Source organism: Perca flavescens, chromosome 23 (genome assembly GCF_004354835.1).
Source record: "Perca flavescens isolate YP-PL-M2 chromosome 23, PFLA_1.0, whole genome shotgun sequence".
NCBI lineage: Eukaryota > Metazoa > Chordata > Actinopteri > Perciformes > Percidae > Perca > Perca flavescens.
In genome coordinates, this window is record NC_041353.1 from 176,354 (window position 1) to 200,000 (window position 23,647).

Consider the following 23,647-nt stretch of genomic DNA (forward strand, 5'->3'; position numbering starts at 1 on the left):
GCAGGGGGAATGAGAGGAGGGGACACCAGAGCAGGGGAATGAGAGGGGGAACACCAGAGCAGGGGGAATGAGAGGGGGAAACACCAGAGCAGGGGGAATGGGGGGGGAGAGGGGGGACACCAGAGGAGGGGGGGGGGATGAGAGGGGGAGAAACACCAGAGCAGGGGGAATGAGAGGGGGGAAACACCAGAGCAGGGGGAATGAGAGGGGGAAACACCAGAGCAGGGGGAATGAGAGGGGGAACACCAGAGCAGGGGGAATGAGAGGGGGGGACACCAGAGCAGGGGGAATGAGAGGAGGGGACACCAGAGCAGGGGGAATGAGCCCGCTGTGTTGCTGTGTCTATCCGGCGTGGTTATCCGGCGTGCCTATCTGGCGTGGTTATCTGGCGTGGTTATCTGGCGTGGTTATCCGGCGTGGTTATCCGGCGTGGTTATCCGGCGTGGTTATCTGGCGTGGTTATCTGGTGTGGTTATCCGGCGTGGTTATCCGGCGTGGTTATCCGGCGTGGTTATCCGGCGTGGTTATCCGGCGTGGTTATCTGGCGTGGTTATCTGGTGTGGTTATCTGGCGTGCGGCCACCAGGAGGCGTGGTGCAGCCGCAGCACGGCCTGCCTCTCCGGCGGGCTGAAGTGCAGGACGGTGAGTATGGCGCCGAGCGTCTGCTGGCGCCCGCCGGCGTCCGGCAGCGTGAGGAACTTGTAGAAGACGTTCTTCAGGTACTCCATGTTGGCGCCCTCGCGGCCACGGTCTCGGTGCAGTTTGTCCAGGTGCTCCCGGAGCGCCGCCGCCTCCTCGCCGTGGCGCTCGGCGTCCGCGGTGAGGCGCGCCTGCAGCCGGTGGAGCTCCCCGTCCAGCCCGTGCTTCTGGCGCCGCAGCACGCCGAGCTCCGCCTCCTTGCGGGCCAGCTGCTCGGCGTACAGCAGCAGCGTGGGCTCGCCGGGCGCCGCCCGCCGCAGGGCCGCCGCGATGATGTCACCTTCGGTCTCCGGACCGAGTGCCACGGCAACGGCCTCAGCAGCCGGGGGGTCGATACCGGCGCTGCAGCGCGTCGCGGCGGCCGCACGGAGACGCTCGAGCTCCTGGTCCTTCTCCTGGAGCAGCGCCAGAGTCCTGGAACACAACAACAACGTTAACCATAACTACTGATGTCTGGAACACAACAACAACAACAACAACGTTAACCATAACTACTGATGTCTGGAACACAACAACAACAACAACAACAACGTTAACCATAACTACTGATGTCTGGAACACAACAATAACAACGTTAACCATAACTACTGATGTCTGGAACACAACAATAACAACGTTAACCATAACTACTGATGTCTGGAACACAACAATAACAACGTTAACCATAACTACTGATGTCTGGAACACAACAACAACGTTAACCATAACTACTGATGTCTGGAACACAACAACAACAACAACAACGTTAACCATAACTACTGATGTCTGGAACACAACAACAACAACAACAACAACGTTAACCATAACTACTGATGTCTGGAACACAACAACAACGTTAACCAAACTACTGATGTCTGGAACACAACAATAACAACGTTAACCATAACTACTGATGTCTGGAACACAACAATAACAACGTTAACCATAACTACTGATGTCTGGAACACAACAACAACAACGTTAACCATAACTACTGATGTCTGGAACACAACAACAACAACAACAACGTTAACCATAACTACTGATGTCTGGAACACAACCACAACAAAAACCATAACCATAACTACTGATGTCTGGAACACAACAATAACAACAACAACAACGTTAACCATAACTACTGATGTCTGGAACACAACAACAACAACGTTAACCATAACTACTGATGTCTGGAACACAACAATAACAACAACAACAACGTTAACCATAACTACTGATGTCTGGAACACAACAATAACAACAACGTTAACCATAACTACTGATGTCTGGAACACAACAATAACAACAACGTTAACCACCACTACTGATGTCTGGAACACAACAACAACAACAACGTTAACCATAACTACTGATGTCTGGAACAACACAATAACAACAACAACGTTAACCATAACTACTGATGTCTGGAACACAACAATAACAACGTTAACCATAACTACTGATGTCTGGAACACAACAACAACAACAACGTTAACCATAACTACTGATGTCTGGAACACAACAACAACAACAACAACAACAACGTTAACCATAACTACTGATGTCTGGAACACAACAATAACAACAACAACGTTAACCATAACTACTGATGTCTGGAACACAACAACAACATTAACCATAACTACTGATGTCTGGAACACAACAATAACAACAACGTTAACCATAACTACTGATGTCTGGAACACAACAATAACAACAACAACAACAACGTTAACCAAACTACTGATGTCTGGAACACAACAATAACAACAACGTTAACCATAACTACTGATGTCTGGAACACAACAATAACAACAACAACGTTAACCATAACTACTGATGTCTGGAACACAACAACAACGTTAACCATAACTACTGATGTCTGGAACACAACAACAACGTTAACCATAACTACTGATGTCTGGAACACAACAATAACAACAACAATAACCATAACTACTGGGGCCTGTTTCACAAAACCAGGATAAGGGATTAAGCCGGGATTTCCCAGTTATCCTAGCTCAATTTAGCCTTGACTCGGTTTCACAAAAGCAGAGGCACATAAATCACCATGGAGATTTATTCTGTACAGCTAGCCTGCTCCTGACCAGGCTAACAGCTAGCCTGCTCCTGACCAGGCTAACAGCCAGGATTTATTTAATCCTGGAACCTTTTCTGATCACCCAGCAGTGGTTTCACCTTATTGTTATCAGCCTGGATTAAAATACAACAGGTGCATATTGCTGTTCATTTAAGTACTGTTATTATTTAAAGTTGTGACCATTATTTTTTTATAATTATTCATGTGACAGTCATTGTTACGGTTATATTGCTGTATGAAGACTGCTGTTCATATTGTTGTAAGAAGTTTGATGAATATATTATGGCAGTTGTTGAGATAATTAGAAAAGGCTGATAACATTTCAAATGTGTTTTAAATGAAGTCTGTTACTAAGGGCAATACATACAATGCTGTACATTTCTATAGTTCCCCAATGCACCTTGAATTATTTTAGTTGAGAATTTTTTTTATTATTATTCTTTAACAATAAGGATCATGTTTATTCCTCTTCCATGTGCATTGTATTTGGAATTCTTAGCACACAATTTGTGTTGTCCAGTAAACTGGGACTATAATTTGGGAGGATTGAACAATTTTAAGAACATATTATTATTGTACAATCCTCCCAAATTATAGTCTTAGTTCACTGGACCAGTAACTATCTAGTGATGTAGGTTACACAACAACAGGGAGAGGACACCTTAATGGTTTATGACCTTTTTTGCTGGGGAGAAATAACTGATGAATATACTCTGTTCCATTCATGTTTACAGTGTGTATGGAATTTATCACTTAATTATCTTTTTAGTTTCTAGATTTTAGTCCAATTTCTTCAGTGTCTTTATTTTCTATGTCCATACAGTATATTAGGGAGCAAGGCATATAATATGTAGAGAAAGAAACTCGTCCTCTATAAAAAATTAAAAAAAACGCGTGGCAGATAATAGCGGATTGACTGAATAATAGTCTAAAAATATACATTTATGAAATACAGCTCTTAACTGAAACCATTCAATGAGTCACTGTCATTTGCAAAAACGAACAGTTGTACCCTTTGCATTAAAAGCGAGCAGTGGAAGTTAATATGACTTAGGACATTTATATTTTAGCCAATGAGAGAGAGAAAGAGGGAGGAACAGAGTGAAAGAGATATTTACGCATCATATTTTAGCGTTGTAGAAAATCAATATTGATGGTAAATTTCATGGCAAAGAGTACTACTGTTAATTTGTGAAAATAATTAGTAGCCTAATCATTGAATGGTCTGATTATGATGGTTTCCATTCAGAGCAGAGGTCAGTTAATGTTTATATTTAGTCTGATTACACATTCAGTCGGTCCGTGATCGTCTGCTGCTTTCTCTCTCTGTTTCGTTACAGCGGCCGTGTTATTTTCTTTTTATTCAAATAATGTGTTTCACGTCATCATACTTCCACAAGAAGCTGCTGCTCTCTCTGTATAAAGTATGAACAATGTTTATTCTCCATGTCGGCATCAGGAAATCTGTGCTCGACCTCGCGGTCTTTTGAGGAAAGCCGAGGACGCGCATCTATCTGAATTAGTTCAGCCTGACTCGACCTAGTCTCTCCTCCTCAGCTCCTAGTCTCTCCTCCTCAGCTCCTAGTCTCTCCTCCTCAGCTCCTAGTCTCTTAGTCTCTCCTCCTCTGCTCCTAGTCTCTCCTCCTCAGCTCCTAGTCTCTCCTCCTCAGCTCCTAGTCTCTCCTCCTCAGCTCCTAGTCGCTCCTCCTCAGCTCCTAGTCTCTCCTCCTCAGCTCCTAGTCGCTCCTCCTCAGCTCCTAGTCTCTCCTCCTCAGCTCCTAGTCTCTCCTCCTCAGCTCCTAGTCGCTCCTCCTCTGCTCCTAGTCGCTCCTCCTCTGCTCCTAGTCGCTCCTCCTCTGCTCCTAGTCGCTCCTCCTCTGCTCCTAGTCGCTCCTCCTCTGCTCCTAGTCTCTCCTCCTCAGCTCCTAGTCGCTCCTCCTCTGCTCCTAGTCTCTCCTCCTCAGCTCCTAGTCGCTCCTCCTCAGCTCCTAGTCTCTCCTCCTCAGCTCCTAGTCGCTCCTCCTCAGCTCCTAGTCGCTCCTCCTCAGCTCCTAGTCGCTCCTCCTCAGCCTGGCTCGGCCTTCGTGAAACGCACCAAGCCAGGCTGCACAGATTAGACTAGGTCTAGCCTCGCTTTATCAGTTATCCTGGATTTATATATTCTGCTTTTGTGAAACAGGCCCCTGGTGTCTGGAACACAACAACAACAACAACAACGTTAACCATAACTACTGGTGTCTGGAACACAACAACAACAACAACAACGTTAACCATAACTACTGATGTCTGGAACACAACAACAACAAATACGTTAACCATAACTACTGATGTCTGGAACACAACAACAACAACAACAACGTTAACCATAACTACTGATGTCTGGAACACAACAACAACAACAACGTTAACCATAACTACTGATGTCTGGAACACAACAACAACAACAACAACGTTAACCATAACTACTGATGTCTGGAACACAACAACAACAAATACGTTAACCATAACTACTGATGTCTGGAACACAACAACAACAACAACGTTAACCATAACTACTGATGTCTGGAACACAACAACAACGTAACAAACAATGTCTGGAACACAACAACAACAACAACAACGTTAACCATAACTACTGATGTAACACAACAACAACAAATATACGTAAACTACTGATGTCTGGAACAATAACAACAAACAACGATTAACCATAACTACAACATGTCTGGAACACAACAACAACAACAACGTTAACCATAACTACTGATGTCTGGAACACAACAATAACAACAACGTTAACCATAAGTACTGATGTCTGGAACACAACAATAACAACGTTAACCATAACTACTGATGTCTGGAACACAACCACAACAACAACCATAACCATAACTACAACGATAACAAAAACAATAACCATAACTACTGATGTCTGGGTATGTGTGTGTGTGTGTTTAGTTATATATATATACAGTACAGGCCAAATGTTTGGACCCACCTTCTCATTCAGTGAGTTTTTCATGACTATTTACATTGTAGATTCTCACTGAAGGCTTCAAAACTATGAATGAACACATATGGAATTATGTACTTAACAAAAAAGTGTGAAATAACTGAAAACATGTCTTATATTTTAGATTCTTCAAAGGAGCCACCCTTTGCTTTTTTATTAATAAGGGAAATAATTCCACTAATTAACCCTGACAAAGCACACCTGTGAAGGTAAAACCATTTCAGGAGGTGTGTCCAAACGTTTGGCCTGTACTGTGTGTGTGTGTGTGTGTATATATATATATATATATATATATATATATATATATATATATATATATATATATATATGTTTATGTATGTATATATATATATAATGTGAACCTGTCTCTCTGTTTGTGTGTGTGTCTCTGAGTTTAGTTATATATATATATATATATATGTGTGTGTTTATGTATGTATATATATATAATGTGAACCTGTCTCTCTGTTTGTGTGTGTGTCTCTGAGTTTAGTTATATATATATATATATATATATATATATATATATATATATATATAATGTGAACCTGTCTCTCTGTTTGTGCAGCTCCTCCTCCAGCCTCAGCAGTGCGTCTCGCTGCAGCGCCTCCAGGCGCTCCACTTCCTGTCTGTGGGCGAGCGTCAGCGCGGCGGCGTGCTGCTGGCGCTCCTCCAGGGCGTGGCGGTGCCGCGTCTCTGCCTCGTCGGCATGGATACGCAGGTTGATGTACTTCTCCTTCAGCTCGGCCAGCTGGTCCCGAGCCTCCTCCAGCTCGCGGGCCTGGCAGCCGTCTCTGGCGGTCCGGTTCTTCAGCACCAGCTGGGCCCGCAGCTTGTAGCGCTCAAACTCGTCCCGCAGCTGACGCAGCTCTCGGCGGTACGCCGCCGCCGAGGCCTCGCCGTCTCCCGGCAACGCCTCCACGGTCCCCGGCAACACCTCCACAGAGGGACAAAGCAGAATCACGTTAACAGAGAGCTAACAGAATAATAATAATTATTATTATTATATATTTATATATAATTATTATTTTCTTTTTTTTATCCTGTTTGAACTGAGCCATGGATTACACATCCCTAACCCCTTATACACACACACACCCACACACACACACACACACACACACACACACACACACACACACACACACACACACACACACACACACACACACACACACACACACACACACACACACACACACACACACACACACACACACACACACACACACACACACACACACACACACACACACACACACACACGGGCTGTCAAAATTGCTCAAAAATGACGTTCGAATATTCCCTCTAAAATAACAGAATATTCGAACTATTCGAACATCTGGTTGCGCGCGACATCGTGACGTCAAAATGATGTCATAACCAGCCGAGGTCGCGCACAAAGTGTAAACAGGAAGCAGGAAGCCTGAATGAGTTCTCCAACAACGTGATGCCAGGACTCTGAGTGACTGCAGGTCTCTCTGGTAAACTCAGTGGTTAAGATGAGTTCTTTATGGTGAATGAAAGGCTCGATCCCACCAAGTAGATCATCCAATCAGATCACAGCGTTGACGGCAACGCTGCTGCCAGTTCTGCCGTTGTTTACCTTTTTCTTCTTCTTCTAGTCCGCAGAAAGAGCAGCGTCGGTAGCCTTTGCTCATTAGCGCCACCGCTGTTCAGGAGAAGACTGCAGCTAGTGTCTCCAACACCAGCGCAGGTATAAATCATACAGACATATATAAAAAGGTAGAAATAGTCACGGCGATCTCATGATGTCACATGTGTACGAGCCAGCTGGGCTGCGTCCGGTATGTAACGGCTTTCAGGCGCGCTAGCAAAGCAGACAGCCTTTTTTTTCTTTTATTCAAATATTAATTTTCACCTTCGAAATTTGTTTTATAAAAACTATTTGAATATATATTTGAATTTTGAATATTCGTTGATAGCCCTAACACACACACACACACACACACACACACACACACACACACACACACACACACAGACACACACACACACACACAGACATATGATGTTCGTCAATTTAAAACATTATTTTTCAACCGAAGAAAGTCTCCTTTTATTGTTAAACTGTTGAAATCTCAGACTGTCAAGATACGTCACTACAAAGACTTCACACTTCAATGTCTCACTTCTAGTTGACGCTACGATGTCTGTGTGTCTCTGTGTGTGTGTGTGTGTGTGTGTGTGTGTGTGTGTGTGTGTGTGACTGTGTGTATGTGTGTGTGTTTCTCTGTGTGTGTGTGTGTGTGTGACTGGATAAAACCCATCAGCTGAGATAACGTGACATGTGTTATGGAACAGAGCTAAGCTAGCTAGCGAGCAAGTTGAGCATCAAGCTAATCTGTGTGAGACGAGAGATGTAGTCCACTGGGAGATGTAGTCCACTGGGAGATGTAGTCCACTGAGCGGTCTCACACTAAACTAAGAGGTCATATGACAAACCTACGGCTAACTCAGACTTTCTTCAGTTGAAAAATTGCCGAACATCAGATGTGTAATTCATGGCTCAATTCAAACGGGATCAAAGAATGATTAGCCTCTCCTCGTTCACTACCGGTCATATCGTTTCCGAGTTAAGGTCCCATGAGGTCCACAGGAAGGGGCGGGACTTCACCTCTCTATTTGGTCAGTATCGAAATCAAAAAGGTAAAAAAAAAATTTATTTGAAAAGATCACTAAAACGTAGAAAAAGGCGCCATACCTCCAGGTCCAGGATGATCTGCGTGTTGTGTTCAGGGTCCCTCTGGATGATCTGCGTGTTGTGTTCAGGGTCCCTCTGGATGATCTGCATGTTGTGGTGTTCAGGGTCCCTCTGGATGATCTGCGTGTTGTGTTCAGGGTCCCTCTGGATGATCTGCGTGTTGTGTTCAGGGTCCCTCTGGATGATCTGCGTGTTGTGTTCAGGGTCCCTCTTTGCTGCTATCTGCAGAAGCTTCTTCACTTTCTCCAACTTCTCCTTCAGCACGCCAACGTCCAGCTGGGACTCGTCCAGGCCGAGGTCAGAGGTCGCCCTGCCGGCGGCGAGGTTAGAGGTCATCGCCATGGCGAGCGTCTTGTTTTCGGCGTCCAGATGCATGATGCGCTCTCGGAGTCTCTGCGCCGCCATCAGCTCGCGCTGCCTCGCCTTCTCACAGCCGCCCAGCAGCTCGGACAGCTCGGACACTCGCTGCTCCAGACCGGCAGCTCGCCGCTCAGCGCACTGAGCACGCTCAGTAGCACGCTCCTCCGCCTCACTGGCCTGCACACACACACACACACACACACACACACACACACACACACACACACACACACACACACACACACAGAGAGAGAGAGACACACACACACACACACACACACACACACACACACACACACACACAGAGACACACACACACACACACACACAGAGAGAGAGACACACACACACACACACACACAGAGAGAGAGACACACACACACAGAGAGAGAGACACACACACACACACAGAGAGAGAGAGAGAGACACACACACACACAGAGAGAGACACACACACACACACACACACAGAGAGAGAGACACACACACACACAGAGAGAGAGAGAGACAGACACACACACACACACACACACACACACACACACACACACACACACACAGAGAGAGAGACACACACACACACACACACACACACACACACACACACACACACACACACACACACACAGGTTTAGCCTGGTTTAGTTTATCCCAGGTCTAACTTTAGCCTGGTTTAGTTTAGTTTAGCCTGGTTTAGTTTATCCCAGGTCTAACTTTAGCCTGGTTTAGTTTAGTTTAGCCTGGTTTAGTTTATCCCAGGTCTAACTTTAGCCTGGTTTAGTTTAGCCTGGTTTAGTTTATCCCAGGTCTAACTTTAGCCTGGTTTAGTTTAGCCTGGTTCGTACCTTTCTGGTCTGCATGTCGGTCTGCGTCTGGAAGTTGTTCTTCAGCTGCGTCAGCTCTCGCTGCAGCTCGTCCAATCGGGGATCAGGTCTGCTGTGATGTCGCTCGGTGGCGAGCAGCTTCTCCTTCAGCTCGTCTCTCTCCTCCCTCACCTGGCTAAGGTGAGCCTCAGACTCCGCCCCCCGCTCCACCGCCTGAGGTCAGGAAATATGTCAAAGTGACAAAAAGACGAAATATACATACATGTATAATATGTTAGAGACTCTACCTGTGTGATAGAGGCTCTACCTGTGTGTTAGAGGCTATACCTGTGTGTTAGAGGCTCTACCTGTGTGTTAGAGGCTATACCTGTGTGTTAGAGGCTATACCTGTGTGTTAGGGGCTCTACCTGTGTGTTAGAGACTCTACCTGTGTGTTAGAGACTCTACCTGTGTGTTAGGGGCTCTACCTGTGTGTTAGAGGCTCTACCTGTGTGTTAGGGGCTCTACCTGTGTGTTAGGGGCTCTACCTGTGTGTTACGGGCTCTACCTGTGTGTTACGGGCTCTACCTGTGTGTTACGGGCTCTACCTGTGTGTTACGGGCTCTACCTGTGTGTTACGGGCTCTACCTGTGTGTTACGGGCTCTACCTGTGTGTTAGAGACTCTACCTGTGTGTTAGGGGCTCTACCTGTGTGTTAGAGGCTCTACCTGTGTGTTACAGGCTCTACCTGTGTGTTACGGGCTCTACCTGTGTGTTACGGGCTCTACCTGTGTGTTAGCAGCTCTACCTGTGTGTTAGAGACTCTACCTGTGTGTTAGCAGCTCTACCTGTGTGTTAGAGACTCTACCTGTGTGTTAGAGACTCTACCTGTGTGTTAGGGGCTCTACCTGTGTGTTAGAGGCTCTACCTGTGTGTTAGCAGCTCTAGCTGTGTATTAGCAGCTCTACCTGTGTGTTAGCAGCTCTACCTGTGTGTTAGGGGCTCTACCTGTGTGTTAGCAGCTCTACCTGTGTGTTAGCAGCTCTACCTGTGTGTTAGGGGCTCGACCTGTGTGTTAGGGGCTCTACCTGTGTGTTAGGGGCTCTACCTGTGTGTTAGGGGCTCTACCTGTGTATTAGGGGCTCTACCTGTGTGGTAGAGGCTCTACCTGTGTGTTAGGGGCTCTACCTGTGTGTTAGGGGCTCTACCTGTGTGTTAGCAGCTCTACCTGTGTGTTAGGGGCTCTACCTGTGTGTTAGGGGCTCTACCTGTGTGTTAGGGCTCTACCTGTGTGTTAGGGGCTCTACCTGTGTGTTAGGGGCTCTACCTGTGTATTAGGGGCTCTACCTGTGTATTAGAGGCTCTACCTGTGTGTTAGGGGCTCTACCTGTGTATTAGGGGCTCTACCTGTGTGTTAGAGGCTCTACCTGTGTGTTAGGGGCTCTACCTGTGTGTTAGGGGCTCTACCTGTGTGTTAGGGGCTCTACCTGTGTGTTAGGGGCTCTACCTGTGTGTTAGGGGCTCTACCTGTGTGTTAGGGGCTCTACCTGTGTGTTAGGGGCTCTACCTGTGTGTTAGGGGCTCTACCTGTGTATTAGAGGCTCTACCTGTGTGTTAGAGGCTCTACCTGTGTGTTAGGGGCTCTACCTGTGTGTTAGCGGCTCTACCTGTGTGTTAGCGGCTCTACCTGTGTATTAGAGGCTCTACCTGTGTATTAGAGGCTCTACCTGTGTGTTAGGGGCTCTACCTGTGTGTTAGAGGCTCTACCTGTGTGTTAGAGGCTCTACCTGTGTGTTAGGGGCTCTACCTGTGTGTTAGAGACTCTACCTGTGTGTTAGGGGCTCTACCTGTGTGTTAGGGGCTCTACCTGTGTGTTAGGGGCTCTACCTGTGTGGTAGAGGCTCTACCTGTGTGTTAGAGACTCTACCTGTGTATTAGAGGCTCTACCTGTGTGTTAGGGGCTCTACCTGTGTGTTAGGGGCTCTACCTGTGTGTTAGGGGCTCTACCTGTGTGTTAGGGGCTCTACCTGTGTGTTAGAGGCTCTACCTGTGTGTTAGAGGCTCTACCTGTGTGGTAGAGGCTCTACCTGTGTGGTAGAGGCTCTACCTGTGTGTTAGGGGCTCTACCTGTGTATTAGAGGCTCTACCTGTGTGTTAGGGGCTCTACCTGTGTATTAGAGACTCTACCTGTGTGTTAGGGGCTCTACCTGTGTGTTAGGGGCTCTACCTGTGTGTTAGGGGCTCTACCTGTGTGTTAGGGGCTCTACCTGTGTGGTAGAGGCTCTACCTGTGTATTAGAGGCTCTACCTGTGTATTAGAGGCTCTACCTGTGTGTTAGGGGCTCTACCTGTGTGTTAGAGGCTCTACCTGTGTGTTAGAGGCTCTACCTGTGTGTTAGGGGCTCTACCTGTGTGTTAGGGGCTCTACCTGTGTGTTAGGGGCTCTACCTGTGTGTTAGCAGCTCTACCTGTGTGTTAGAGGCTCTACCTGTGTGTTAGAGGCTCTACCTGTGTGTTAGCAGCTCTACCTGTGTGGTAGAGGCTCTACCTGTGTGGTAGAGGCTCTACCTGTGTGTTAGGGGCTCTACCTGTGTGTTAGAGGCTCTACCTGTGTGTTAGAGGCTCTACCTGTGTGTTAGCAGCTCTACCTGTGTGTTAGCAGCTCTACCTGTGTGGTAGAGGCTCTACCTGTGTGTTAGAGGCTCTACCTGTGTGGTAGAGGCTCTACCTGTGTGGTAGAGGCTCTACCTGTGTGTTAGAGGCTCTACCTGTGTGGTAGAGGCTCTACCTGTGTGTTAGGGGCTCTACCTGTGTGTTAGAGGCTCTACCTGTGTGGTAGAGGCTCTACCTGTGTGTTAGCAGCTCTACCTGTGTGTTAGCAGCTCTACCTGTGTGTTAGGGGCTCTACCTGTGTATTAGAGGCTCTACCTGTGTGTTAGAGGCTCTACCTGTGTGTTAGCGAGCAGCGCGGCGCTGGTGTCCTGCAGGCGGAGCTCTGCGTCCTGTCGTAGAGCTCTCTCCTGCTGCAGGATCCTCTGCAGCTCCCGTAGCTGCGTGGCGTGGTCGTTTGTCTCGCGCTCCCTCTCGTGCTGCTGTGTGATGACACGGGCGTGGCTCTCGGCCAATTGCTGCTGCAGGGCGCTAAGCTCCGCCTCCCGCTGCTGCTGCAGGGCGCTAAGCTCCGCCTCCCGCTGCGCCGCGGCGCACGCCAGCCGCTCCTGCAGCTCCTCCACTTCCTGTTTCAGCTGCCGCTTGTCGGCCTGGAAGCTCGCCTCCATCCTCGACTTCTCGTGCGTCACCGTGGCGATGGCGCTGGTGAGCGTGCTCAGTTGGTTCTTCAGCTGCGCCGCTCGCCGCTCCGTCTCGCTGCTGGGAGGGGGCGTGGCCTGCTGCTGAGACTCCGCCCCCACGCTGCCGCTCTCCGGGCCGCCGCCGTCCGAGTCCAACCGGCGCGCCTGCTGGAAGAAAACGTCTCGTTAGAACTGGCGCCGCCATTCAGCGCCCTGTAGCGCGATGGTCGTAATAAAAGGTTAAAGGTCCCATGACATGCTAGCCTGGATGCCAGCCGAACTTAGCCCCGCCCACAAAATTTGAGGTCAGGAAGTTCAGTCTGGAGTCCCTCCGTTGAGAAGCAATTATTGCCCGAACAGGATCTGTTCGGACCAATCAGATTGTCGGAAAGATGATCAACAGTAACAGAATCAACCACGTCACCAAAGAACGCTTGGGTTGAGTTTGTTGAGATGTAGATTCCTCCATCGCGTCTGTTACAGAAGATATCGACAGGCATTCATTTTAAAATCCTCAGCGGAGCCTCAACAACTGCCCGAAAGCACGAGAGAGACTGAAGAGAGGGAGCGCCCAGCGCCGTTAGAACAAAGCCTTGACTCATTGAAATAAAACGTGTTTTCGCTGATTCATCTCTAGAAATGCGACTGTAGCGAGCATGTCACTATCACTAACGTTATCCACATTTGTCTCTTTTATATAGACCTTAGTGGTCCCCTAATACTGTATCTGAAGTCTCTTTTATGTAGACCTTGGTGGTCCCCTAATACTGTATCTGAAGTCTCTTTTATATAGACCTTAGTGGTCCCCTAATACTGTATCTGAAGTCTCTCTTATATAGACCTTAGTGGTCCCCTAATACTGTATCTGAAGTCTCTTTATATAGACCTTAGTGGTCCCCTAATACTGTATCTGAAGTCTCTTTTATATAGACCTTAGTGGTCCCCTAATACTGTATCTGAAGTCTCTTTATATAGACCTTAGTGGTCCCCTAATACTGTATCTGAAGTCTCTTTTATGTAGACCTTAGTGGTCCCCTAATACTGTATCTGAAGTCTCTTTTATATAGACCTTAGTGGTCCCCTAATACTGTATCTGAAGTCTCTTTTATATAGACCTTAGTGGTCCCCTAATACTGTATCTGAAGTCTCTTTTATATAGACCTTAGTGGTCCTCTAATACTGTATCTGAAGTCTCTTTTATATAGACCTTAGTGGTCCCCTAATACTGTATCTGAAGTCTCTTTTATATAGACCTTAGTGGTCCCCCAATACTGTCTCTGAAGTCTCTTTCCCAAAATTCAGCCTTGGTGCAGAAAGCAGGATACCCAGGGCTCGGTTTACACCTATCACCATTTCTAGCCACTGGGGGGCCACAGGCAGACTGGGGGAACTCAGTGAGATTTTCATGCCATGGGACCTTTAATCTGAGTTCTTTAATAACGGATAAACTTGTTTAGAATCAGTACCGTTGAGACAGACTTTCCTGCCGGTTCTCCCGGGTCTTCCTCGCTCTGGCCCCCTCTGGCGGTCTCGCTGGAGGTCTCGCTGGCCGTGTCTGCAGACGCCGCCGTGTCCACGCTGTCCTCGCTGTGCAGCGAGCAGCCGTCCTCCAGCGGCTCCGAACCGTCCGGGCCCGGCTGGTTCTGGTCCAGATCCTGGCTCACCGACAGAACCTTCAGACTGGCCTCCAGCGCTTCCTTCTCCTTCAGCAGACTCTTGTAGGCCTGGACCACATCCTTAGAGTAGATTAGATTATTATTAGATTATATCGGTTCTTTAGACAACAATACAATATTTACATTACAACTGTTCTATAGCCTGGTCCTACCTGGTCCTACTGGTAGGACCAGAGTCTGGTAGGACCAGGCTAGTGGACCAGAGTCTGGTAGGACCAGACTCAGGTCCACTAGCCTGGACCTGAGTCTGGACCTGAGACTCTGGTCCTACCAGACTCAGGTCCACTAGCCTGGTCCCACCAGACTCTGGTCCACTAGCCTGGTCCTACCAGACTCTGGTCCTACCAGACTCTGGTCCACTAGCCTGGTCCTACCAGACTTTGGTCCACTAGCCTGGTCCCACCAGACTCTGGTCCACTAGCCTGGTCCTACCAGACTCTGGTCCTACCAGACTCTGGTCCACTAGCCTGGTCCCACCAGACTTTGGTCCACTAGCCTGGTCCTACCAGACTCTTGTCCCACCAGACTCTGGTCCCACCAGACCCTGGTCCCACCAGACCCTGGTCCTACCAGACTCTGGTCCACTAGCCTGGTCCCACCAGACTCTGGTCCCACCAGACTCTGGTCCACTAGCCTGGTCCTACCAGACTCTGGTCCCACCAGACTCTGGTCCACTAGCCTGGTCCTACCAGACTTTGGTCCACTAGCCTGGTCCTACCAGACTCTGGTCCACTAGCCTGGTCCTAACAGACCCTGGTCCTACCAGACCCTGGTCCCACCAGACTCTGGTCCACTAGCCTGGTCCTACCAGACCCTGGTCCTACCAGACTCTGGTCCACTAGCCTGGTCCTACCAGACTCTGGTCCTACCAGACTCTGGTCCATTAGCCTGGTCCTACCAGACTCTGGTCCACTAGCCTGGTCCTACCAAACTCTGGTCCTACCAGACTCTGGTCCACTAGCCTGGTCCTACCAGACTTTGGTCCACTAGCCTGGTCCTACCAGACTCTGGTCCACTAGCCTGGTCCTACCAGACTCTGGTCCTACCAGACTCTGGTCCACTAGCCTGGTCCTACCAGACTTTGGTCCACTAGCCTGGTCCTACCAGACTCTTGTCCTACCAGACTCTGGTCCTACCAGACCCTGGTCCTACCAGACCCTGGTCCTACCAGACTCTGGTCCACTAGCCTGGTCCTACCAGACTCTGGTCCTACCAGACTCTGGTCCACTAGCCTGGTCCTACCAGACTCTGGTCCTACCAGACTCTGGTCCACTAGCCTGGTCCTACCAGACTTTGGTCCACTAGCCTGGTCCTACCAGACTCTGGTCCACTAGCCTGGTCCTAACAGACCCTGGTCCTACCAGACCCTGGTCCTACCAGACTCTGGTCCACTAGCCTGGTCCTACCAGACCCTGGTCCTACCAGACTCTGGTCCACTAGCCTGGTCCTACCAGACTCTGGTCCTACCAGACTCTGGTCCATTAGCCTGGTCCTACCAGACTCTGGTCCACTAGCCTGGTCCTACCAAACTCTGGTCCTACCAGACTCTGGTCCATTAGCCTGGTCCTACCAAACTCTGGTCCTACCAAACTCTGGTCCTACCAGACTCTGGTCCACTAGCCTGGTCCTACCAGACTCTGGTACATTAGCCTGGTCCTACCAGACTCTGGTCCACTAGCCTGGTCCTACCAGACCCTGGTCCTACCAGACTCTGGTCCACTAGCCTGGTCCTACCAGACTTTGGTCCACTAGCCTGGTCCTACCAGACTCTGGTCCTACCAGACTCTGGTCCACTAGCCTGGTCCTAACAGACCCTGGTCCTACCAGACTCTGGTCCTACCAGACTCTGGTCCATTAGCCTGGTCCTACCAGACTCTGGTCCACTAGCCTGGTCCTACCAGACTCTGGTACATTAGCCTGGTTCTACCAGACTCTGGTCCACTAGCCTGGTCCTACCAGACTCTGGTCCACTAGCCTGGTCTTACCAGACTCTGGTCCTACCAGACTCTGGTCCACTAGCCTGGTCCTACCAGACTCTGGTCCTACCAGTCTCTGGTCCACTAGCCTGTCGACTGGTTGGGGTTAGGCATTTGACCTTGAGTAGTCAAGGTTAGGATAGCCGATTGGTCGGGGGATAGGACCTGAACCAATCAGGTTGCGTTACCTTGTGTAAGCATGGACGCCTGGCCAATAGTAGCTGTTGAAGGGCGGGACTTGGCGTGGCCATAGTGGGAGTAAAAATATCGTGCCCCCCTCACCACGCATGCGCTAACCTGCACACACACTGGGAAAAACCTTCTACCGTAGTGAACAGTGTAGAGGGGAAACATTCTACCGTAGTGAACAGTGTAGAGGGAAAACCTTCTACCGTAGTGAACAGTGTAGAGGGGAAACATTCTACCGTAGTGAACAGTGTAGAGGGAAAACCTTCTACCGTAGTGAACAGTGTAGAGGGGAAACATTCTACCGTAGTGAACAGTGTAGAGGGGAAACATTCTACCGTAGTGAACAGTGTAGAGGGGAAACATTCTACCGTAGTGAAAAGTGTAGAGGGGAAACATTCTACCGTAGTGAACAGTGTAGAGGGGAAAATTATATTATATTATATATTATTATATAAGATTACATTATCTGTATATTATCTGTATATTATATAAAGTTAGATTATATTATATATTATATATTATTATATTATAATATATTATATAATAGTTATCAGGTAGTCAAACTTCTCCGTTACTTTTCTCAAATAAAACTTCTTTCTAAACACTTTTACGACACATCTACTCTACTCTTTCTCGCTGGAGTTCAAATATTTCAACACACGCAAATTCGCGGCACAAAAGAAGCTGATTTAGATTGTCTCCTTTGTGCAGCGACTTCGTGTCCGTTTAGAGTCCTGCGGTCTGGTTCTGAACCTACCTTGAAGCGGGTCTGGTACTGAACCAGCTGCTTCTTCTGGGACTCGATAGTGTCCAGCAGCTCCTTCCTGCCGCCGCCGAAACTCATGCCAAACTTCTCCATGACAACGCTGGGTCGGTCAGATCGGATCCATCAGAACTCAGAACAAGTCTCCGTCTGCTGGTTCTGAGAAGAGACACAACAACACAACGGCCATCTTAACTTTAATTAGAGCTGGGCATCGTTTCCTGATTCTTACACACACACACACACACACACACACACACACACTAAAACACATACACACACACACACACACACACACACACTCACACACACACACACACACACACACACACACACACAGACAGACAGACAGACAGACAGACAGACAGACACACACACACACACAGACACACAGACACACACACAGACAAACCCAAAAATGTACAATAAATAAATTCAGAATACATTATAATCATAAAAAATATTATTGAACAAAATAAAAATTAATATATACAAATTATAAAAAAATGTAAATGATTTAAATTATTTAAATGAAAAACCCGGAAATGTTTTTTACATTAAATTTATATTTAAACTGTTTATGTGTTTGTGAAGTAACTAAAGTAAGTAAAGCAGAAGAGTAACGTTACTTTGAGTAAATGAGTAAAATAAACAGACACTGACGTTATCTCCGGTGTTTTCGGTGTTTCCCGCCTCTTACCCGGTGAACAGCTGCCGGTAGCTTTTAACGATCTGAAACCGGAACAAAAAAACTCAAAAAGTTGATGAATTTCATCAGAAAACTGTAAATATTAAACACATAAACTCCGAGCTCAGTCTGTCAGAGAACAGCCGCCATGTTGGTCTCAACCGGACGTGGAGACGGAGGGGGCGGGAATCTGGTGCTGCGTTCACTGTTCAACGCAGTCCGGAATATACAGACTCACGTTTGTTTTGTTGTTTAATATTAATATAATGTTAAAACAATAATAAAAGTATTTTAATAGAATTGATTCATTTTTATATTTAATGTTTCTCATATTCTCTTATTTACTATATTATATTTTTAATCCTGCTTAGATATATTTGTAAAATGTCTGTTTCTGTTTTTTAAAAGCATTGAAAAAAAAGTAAAAAATATTTAATGTTAAAATTAATTTAAATGCATTTTTTTCTCTTTTTAAACTTTACTGCCGAATTATTTAATTAATTATACAGAAAATACTGTAATAATAAAATAATAATAATAAGTATGTAATTAAACAGAATGAGAGAAAATAAAGAAAAACTAAAACATAAAAATCAAATAAAAAGGAAATAAATGTTCAGCATTTAAAAAGATAAAAATAATATTATATTTAAAAAAAAAAATTTGAAGGTAAGCTATACAATCATATTTCCTTTAAACAATCTTGTAGTATATGTTCAGAAATATTTATTCATTTTATTTCAAGGATTGAACGTCTTTCCAGTAGAAATTAAACGCAACTTGTTTTTTGTTTGTGTTTCAATAAAGTTATATTGAAAGCAGTGACGTCATTTCTTCCGCGTTGGCCTGTACGTGGCACCGAGGAGGAGCTGCGCTGATTCTCCGGTGTTTCTCCGCCTCTTCCCGCGGCTCTGAGCAGCTTCTCCCGGACCCTCTGGATCTCTTTCTCCCCCCGCCGCTGAACCGGGACTTCCTTTATCAACAATGGGGCTGACGATCTCGTCTCTGTTCTCCAAGTTCTTCGGGAAGAAGCAGATGCGGATCCTGATGGGTGAGTTTTGGCCTCAACCCGCGGCTAAAAGGGATACAGCTGCCGTTAGATAGATAAGATTTTTTTTTTTACGTTACCAACGCAACAGTTTAGACATCGAAACGAAGTAGTTACGTTTAGTAAAAATATTGGGATTTGGGTTAAAACACTTCAGAGGAACAAACACGAGTTTCCTGAGTGAAAGCACTAAAATTATGATATTCTAGTGGATTTTGTGAGATTTTGCGTAATTTTACGTAACTTCCGCCCGTAGCTGTATCCCTCCTAGCCTCAACCCATCGCTAGGCTAGCTAGCTCCGAGACTAATCGACCAGGGACCGGCGTTTTTCCCTCTGAATGATATAAATACATTTCCAAACCGGTTTATGAACCGGTTTTCCGATGTTTAGTCCCGCCTGGTTGAACTGAAACTCCAACTTCAACTGAAGTTAAAATAAATAGGAGCTAACAAAGCTAGAAGCTAACCAAGCTAGAAGCTAACACAGCTAGCCGCCAGCCGTTAAAATAACGGTTGTGACGGTCTGTCAGCGTCAATTTAACGGCAGTTTTTAACGCTTAATCTCTGCGTTCAAAGGTTAAATTAAAATTAGTAACAGTGAAGTGTTTAAAAGTCTGATATATATCTCTTGTTCAGTCGGTTTGGACGCAGCTGGAAAAACAACGATCCTGTACAAACTGAAGCTCGGAGAGATCGTTACCACCATCCCAACTATCGGTGAGTCATCAATAACCAGCCAGGACATCTGTTATTGATCAGAGAGTGTCACTCTAACTTATTCATTTAAAGGTAACTCCGGGTTTGTCCCACCCTGGACTCTCTGTCTCCATGTGTGTGTCTGAGTGTCTGATGAGAACAACAATCTGTGAAACTGGTCCAGTATTAAACCAGAACCGAGCTGTAATGTAACCCTACAGGACTAATGTTCAGCAGCAGTTAGTCACTAAAAGTTCTGTTGTTACTGCTGACAGACTCAGATTATTATTCTAAGTGATTGTTTACATGTAGTCTGGTGTAGATATGCTGGCTCTATACACGCTAAAAGTCCTAATTATTTACATGGAGTCTGGTGGAGATATGCTGGCTCTATACACGCTAAAAGTCCTGATTATTTACATGGAGTCTGGTGGAGATATGCTGGCTCTATACACACTAAAAGTCCTGATTATTTACATGGAGTCTGGTGGAGATATGCTGGCTCTATACACGGTAAAAGTCCTGATTATTTACATGGAGTCTGGTGGAGATATGCTGGCTCTATACACTCTAAAAGTCCTGATTATTTACATGGAGTCTGGTGGGTTTGGTGATGGTGATTTCAGGTTAGTTAAACAGATTTTCTGGGGTAGATATACAGATGTTGTGGGGTAGTGTAGTGGAAGTTTTCTTTGCAGCAGGGGTAGAGTTTTCAAAGTTTAGTAAAGTGAAACAAATAAGACAGACTGAGACCAAGTTGGGTTTTTGTATTTTATTAAAAACGTATATATATATTTGCAAATATAGGAGCAACATGATTTCACAAAAGGCCTCAGCCCAGTGTGGAGTCAGTTTCTCCACTGAGTGAACAGAACACCAGGCTTATATACATCTTCAGAGTGACAACACACACGCACTTGGATTATTATGACGCTACAATTTTGACAGGCAATCTGATACACATGAAGACATCTTGGAGCCATCTCACCTCCTCCTCCCTGTACGACTTCCACCCCCCAGTTACATCTTAACTGGCATGGGAAGACTAGAGATAGTTTTAGGGTGACCTTGTCCCTTTATCAGTTCAGGCTAACAGAGCTCACATCATGTTCCAGACTGGATGTCTCACAAAGTTAGAATCAGAATCTACACCTGGGAATGAGAAACTCTTTCAGCATTTGTGAGAGAATTAAAGTAGAAATAAAACATAAAAATATAAGGAATTATGCTTAAATGTAATTTTCCCCATTACAGTAGTTATACAGATGTTGTGGGGTAGATATACAGATGTGGGTCAGATATACAGATGTTCTGGGTCAGATATACAGATGTGGGTCAGATGATCTGGGTCAGTTATCCAGATGTTCTGGGTCAGTTATCCAGATGTTCTGGGTCAGATATACAGATGTTCTGGGTCAGATATACAGATGTTGTGGGTCAGATATACAGATGTTCTAGGTCAGATGTTCTGGGTCAGTTATCCAGATGTTCTGGGTCAGTTATCCAGATGTTGTGGCTCTGTGTTCCAGATGTTGTGGCTCTGTGTTCCAGATGTTGTGGCTCTGTGTTCCAGATGTTGTGGCTCTGTGTTCCAGGGTTTAATGTGGAGACGGTGGAGTACAAGAACATCTGTTTCACAGTCTGGGACGTCGGTGGTCAGGACAAGATCCGTCCTCTCTGGAGACACTACTTCCAGAACACACAGGTACTGGATCAGAACCAGAACACACAGGTACTGGATCAGAACCAGAACACACAGGTACCGAACCAGAACACACAGGTACCGAACCAGAACACACAGGTACCAGTACCAGAACCAGAACACACAGGTATCAGAACCAGAACACACAGGTACTGGATCAGAAAATTATGAAAATGTTTCTTGATCCTGTCACTGATGTCTGTCTGTGTGTCTGTGTGTGTCTGTGTGTGTGTGTGTGTGTGTGTGTGTGTGTGTGTGTGTGTGTGTGTGTGTGTGTGTGTGTGTGTGTGTGTGTGTGTGTGTGTGTGTGTAGGGTCTGATCTTCGTGGTGGACAGTAATGACCGAGAGAGAGTAACAGAGTCAGCGGAGGAACTCTCCAAGATGGTGAGTAACGTTCATGTTGACATGTTTGTGTTGTGGAGTATTTGGCGAGGCGTTTAGTGGTCCTAAAGAAAACTTTTCAATAAAAAATAAATGTAATTGCACATCCATTATTATTATTATTATTATTATTATTATTATTATTATTATTATTATTATTATTAAATATGTGTGTGTAGAACATTGGAAATATTATTTAGTTCCATTGATCTGGCTCGGTGCTGCACCTACATCTTGTAAAGGTCCTGACCCAGCCGGCCGATAGTCTGGTGAGGTCGGTGACTCGAGTCTGTTCGGTGGGTCCCGTGCCGTCGTCAGTCTGGGGGGGCCGTCGGCGTTCATTTGGGCCGACCTGACATGATCAGTCCGGGGGGGGGGGGAGTCAGGACTCACCTGGACATGGGGAGCTATGGAGGAAATATTTATTCATAATTCAAATTGAAAGTCCAAAAGGAAAACAGCGAGATCAAATTAAAAATATTATTATTTTTTAAATTTTCCATTTGGCTTTGGCTTTTGAATTTAATATTTGGCTTTTGAATTTCCATTTAACATTGCCTTTTCATTTGGACTTGACACATGTCAATGTAAATGAGGAGGCGTGGCCCAAAGGCTGGTGGGAGGGTCTGAAACCAAAGGGGGGCAGAGGCCCCTTCTGAGGAGCAGGGGGAGCTTACTGCTGAGGAGCACACTGTTAAGCATCTGTCTGCAGATTCACCACTAGGCTGGCTCTGGTTCCACATGATAGAACATGATGATGGAGGCTAAACTCAAACCACATTTCATGCTACAACAGTGAAGTTTTCATGTAGTTACTATAACTGGTCCCGTGTTAGTGAGGACTAGATTAGGACTGGATTTAAAGCTGATTCTGGTTCACCCCAGGTGTGTCTGTTTAAAACACGACTCAGACATCTTCTCTCTTTTGATGTTATATTTAATTAAGCAACAGTAGAAACATGGGGGTGGGTAGCTCTGCTTACGTGTGTTTGTGTGTGGTCAGATCCTCGAGATGTCAGAGTCGTGTTTTAAACAGACACACCTGGGGCGAAGTTGGGAACCAGAATCAGCTTTAAATCCAGTCCTAATCTAGTCCTCACTAACACGGGACCAGTTATAGTAACTACATGAAAACTTCACTGTTGTAGCATGAAATGTGGTTTGAGTTTAGCCTCCATCATCATGTTCTATCATGTGGAACCAGAGCCAGCCTAGTGGTGAATCTGCAGACAGATGCTTAACAGTGTGCTCCTCAGCAGTAAGCTCCCCCTGCTCCTCAGAAGGGGCCTCTGCCCCCCTTTGGTTTCAGACCCTCCCACCAGCCTTTGGGCCACGCCTCCTCATTTACATTGACATGTGTCAAGTCCAAATGAAAAGGCAATGTTAAATGGAAATTCAAAAGCCAAATATTAAATTCAAAAGCCAAAGCCAAATGGAAAATTTAAAAAATAATATTTTTAATTTGATCTCGCTGTTTTCCTTTTGGACTTTCAATTTGAATTATGATAAATATTTCCTCCATAGGGAGCAGGATGAGGTGACGAGAGTCTCTCAAAATCT

The 23,647-nt window shown here is 46.3% G+C and overlaps 2 protein-coding genes across 6 annotated transcripts in view; one reads left to right on the forward strand and one right to left on the reverse strand.

The window, feature by feature from the left end:
- Positions 1–261: 261 nt before the first annotated feature.
- gcc1 (GRIP and coiled-coil domain containing 1) lies at positions 262–18,460 on the reverse strand. 4 transcript variants are annotated; one of them, XM_028571162.1, is made up of 9 exons: positions 18,271–18,460; positions 17,565–17,729; positions 14,433–14,702; positions 12,625–13,134; positions 9,720–9,911; positions 8,701–9,051; positions 8,515–8,667; positions 6,338–6,726; positions 262–1,113 (listed from the first exon to the last, which is right to left on the reverse strand). In XM_028571162.1, exons 2-9 carry the CDS (start codon positions 17,664–17,666, stop codon positions 564–566), a joined length of 2,517 nt encoding a protein of 838 aa, XP_028426963.1. In that variant the 5' UTR covers positions 17,667–17,729; positions 18,271–18,460; the 3' UTR covers positions 262–563. The 4 variants fall into 4 exon arrangements, with proteins under 4 accessions (XP_028426963.1, XP_028426961.1, XP_028426959.1 ...); XM_028571160.1 differs by having other exon boundaries at positions 8,515–9,051; positions 12,625–13,131; XM_028571158.1 differs by having other exon boundaries at positions 8,515–9,051.
- A 614-nt stretch (positions 18,461–19,074) lies between these two features.
- LOC114549931 (ADP-ribosylation factor 4) overlaps positions 19,075–23,647 on the forward strand; it is a 9,844-nt gene continuing 5,271 nt past the window's right edge. Inside the window, exons 1-4 of one of the 2 annotated variants that reach the window (XM_028570278.1) lie at positions 19,075–19,309; positions 19,944–20,024; positions 21,599–21,708; positions 22,019–22,090. In XM_028570278.1, coding sequence (XP_028426079.1) covers positions 19,243–19,309; positions 19,944–20,024; positions 21,599–21,708; positions 22,019–22,090 — 330 coding nt within the window. In that variant the 5' untranslated portion in view covers positions 19,075–19,242. The remainder of the gene's footprint in view (positions 19,310–19,943; positions 20,025–21,598; positions 21,709–22,018; positions 22,091–23,647) is intronic. The other variant, XM_028570279.1, reaches the window with a different exon arrangement.

What these genes read in the sequence shown, in the direction of transcription:
- gcc1 (XM_028571158.1), bottom strand. Translation starts at nt 17,666, where the DNA reads ATGGAGAAGTTTGGCATGAGTTTCGGCGGCGGCAGGAAGGAGCTGCTG. An exon ending in CCGACATGCAGACCAGAAAG is followed by an intron (nt 9,052 to 9,719) that starts GTACGAACCAGG and finishes GTGTGTGTGCAG; the next exon opens with GCCAGTGAGGCGGAGGAGCG. An exon ending in AGATCATCCTGGACCTGGAG is followed by an intron (nt 6,727 to 8,514) that starts GTATGGCGCCTT and finishes CCCTCTGTGGAG; the next exon opens with GTGTTGCCGGGGACCGTGGA.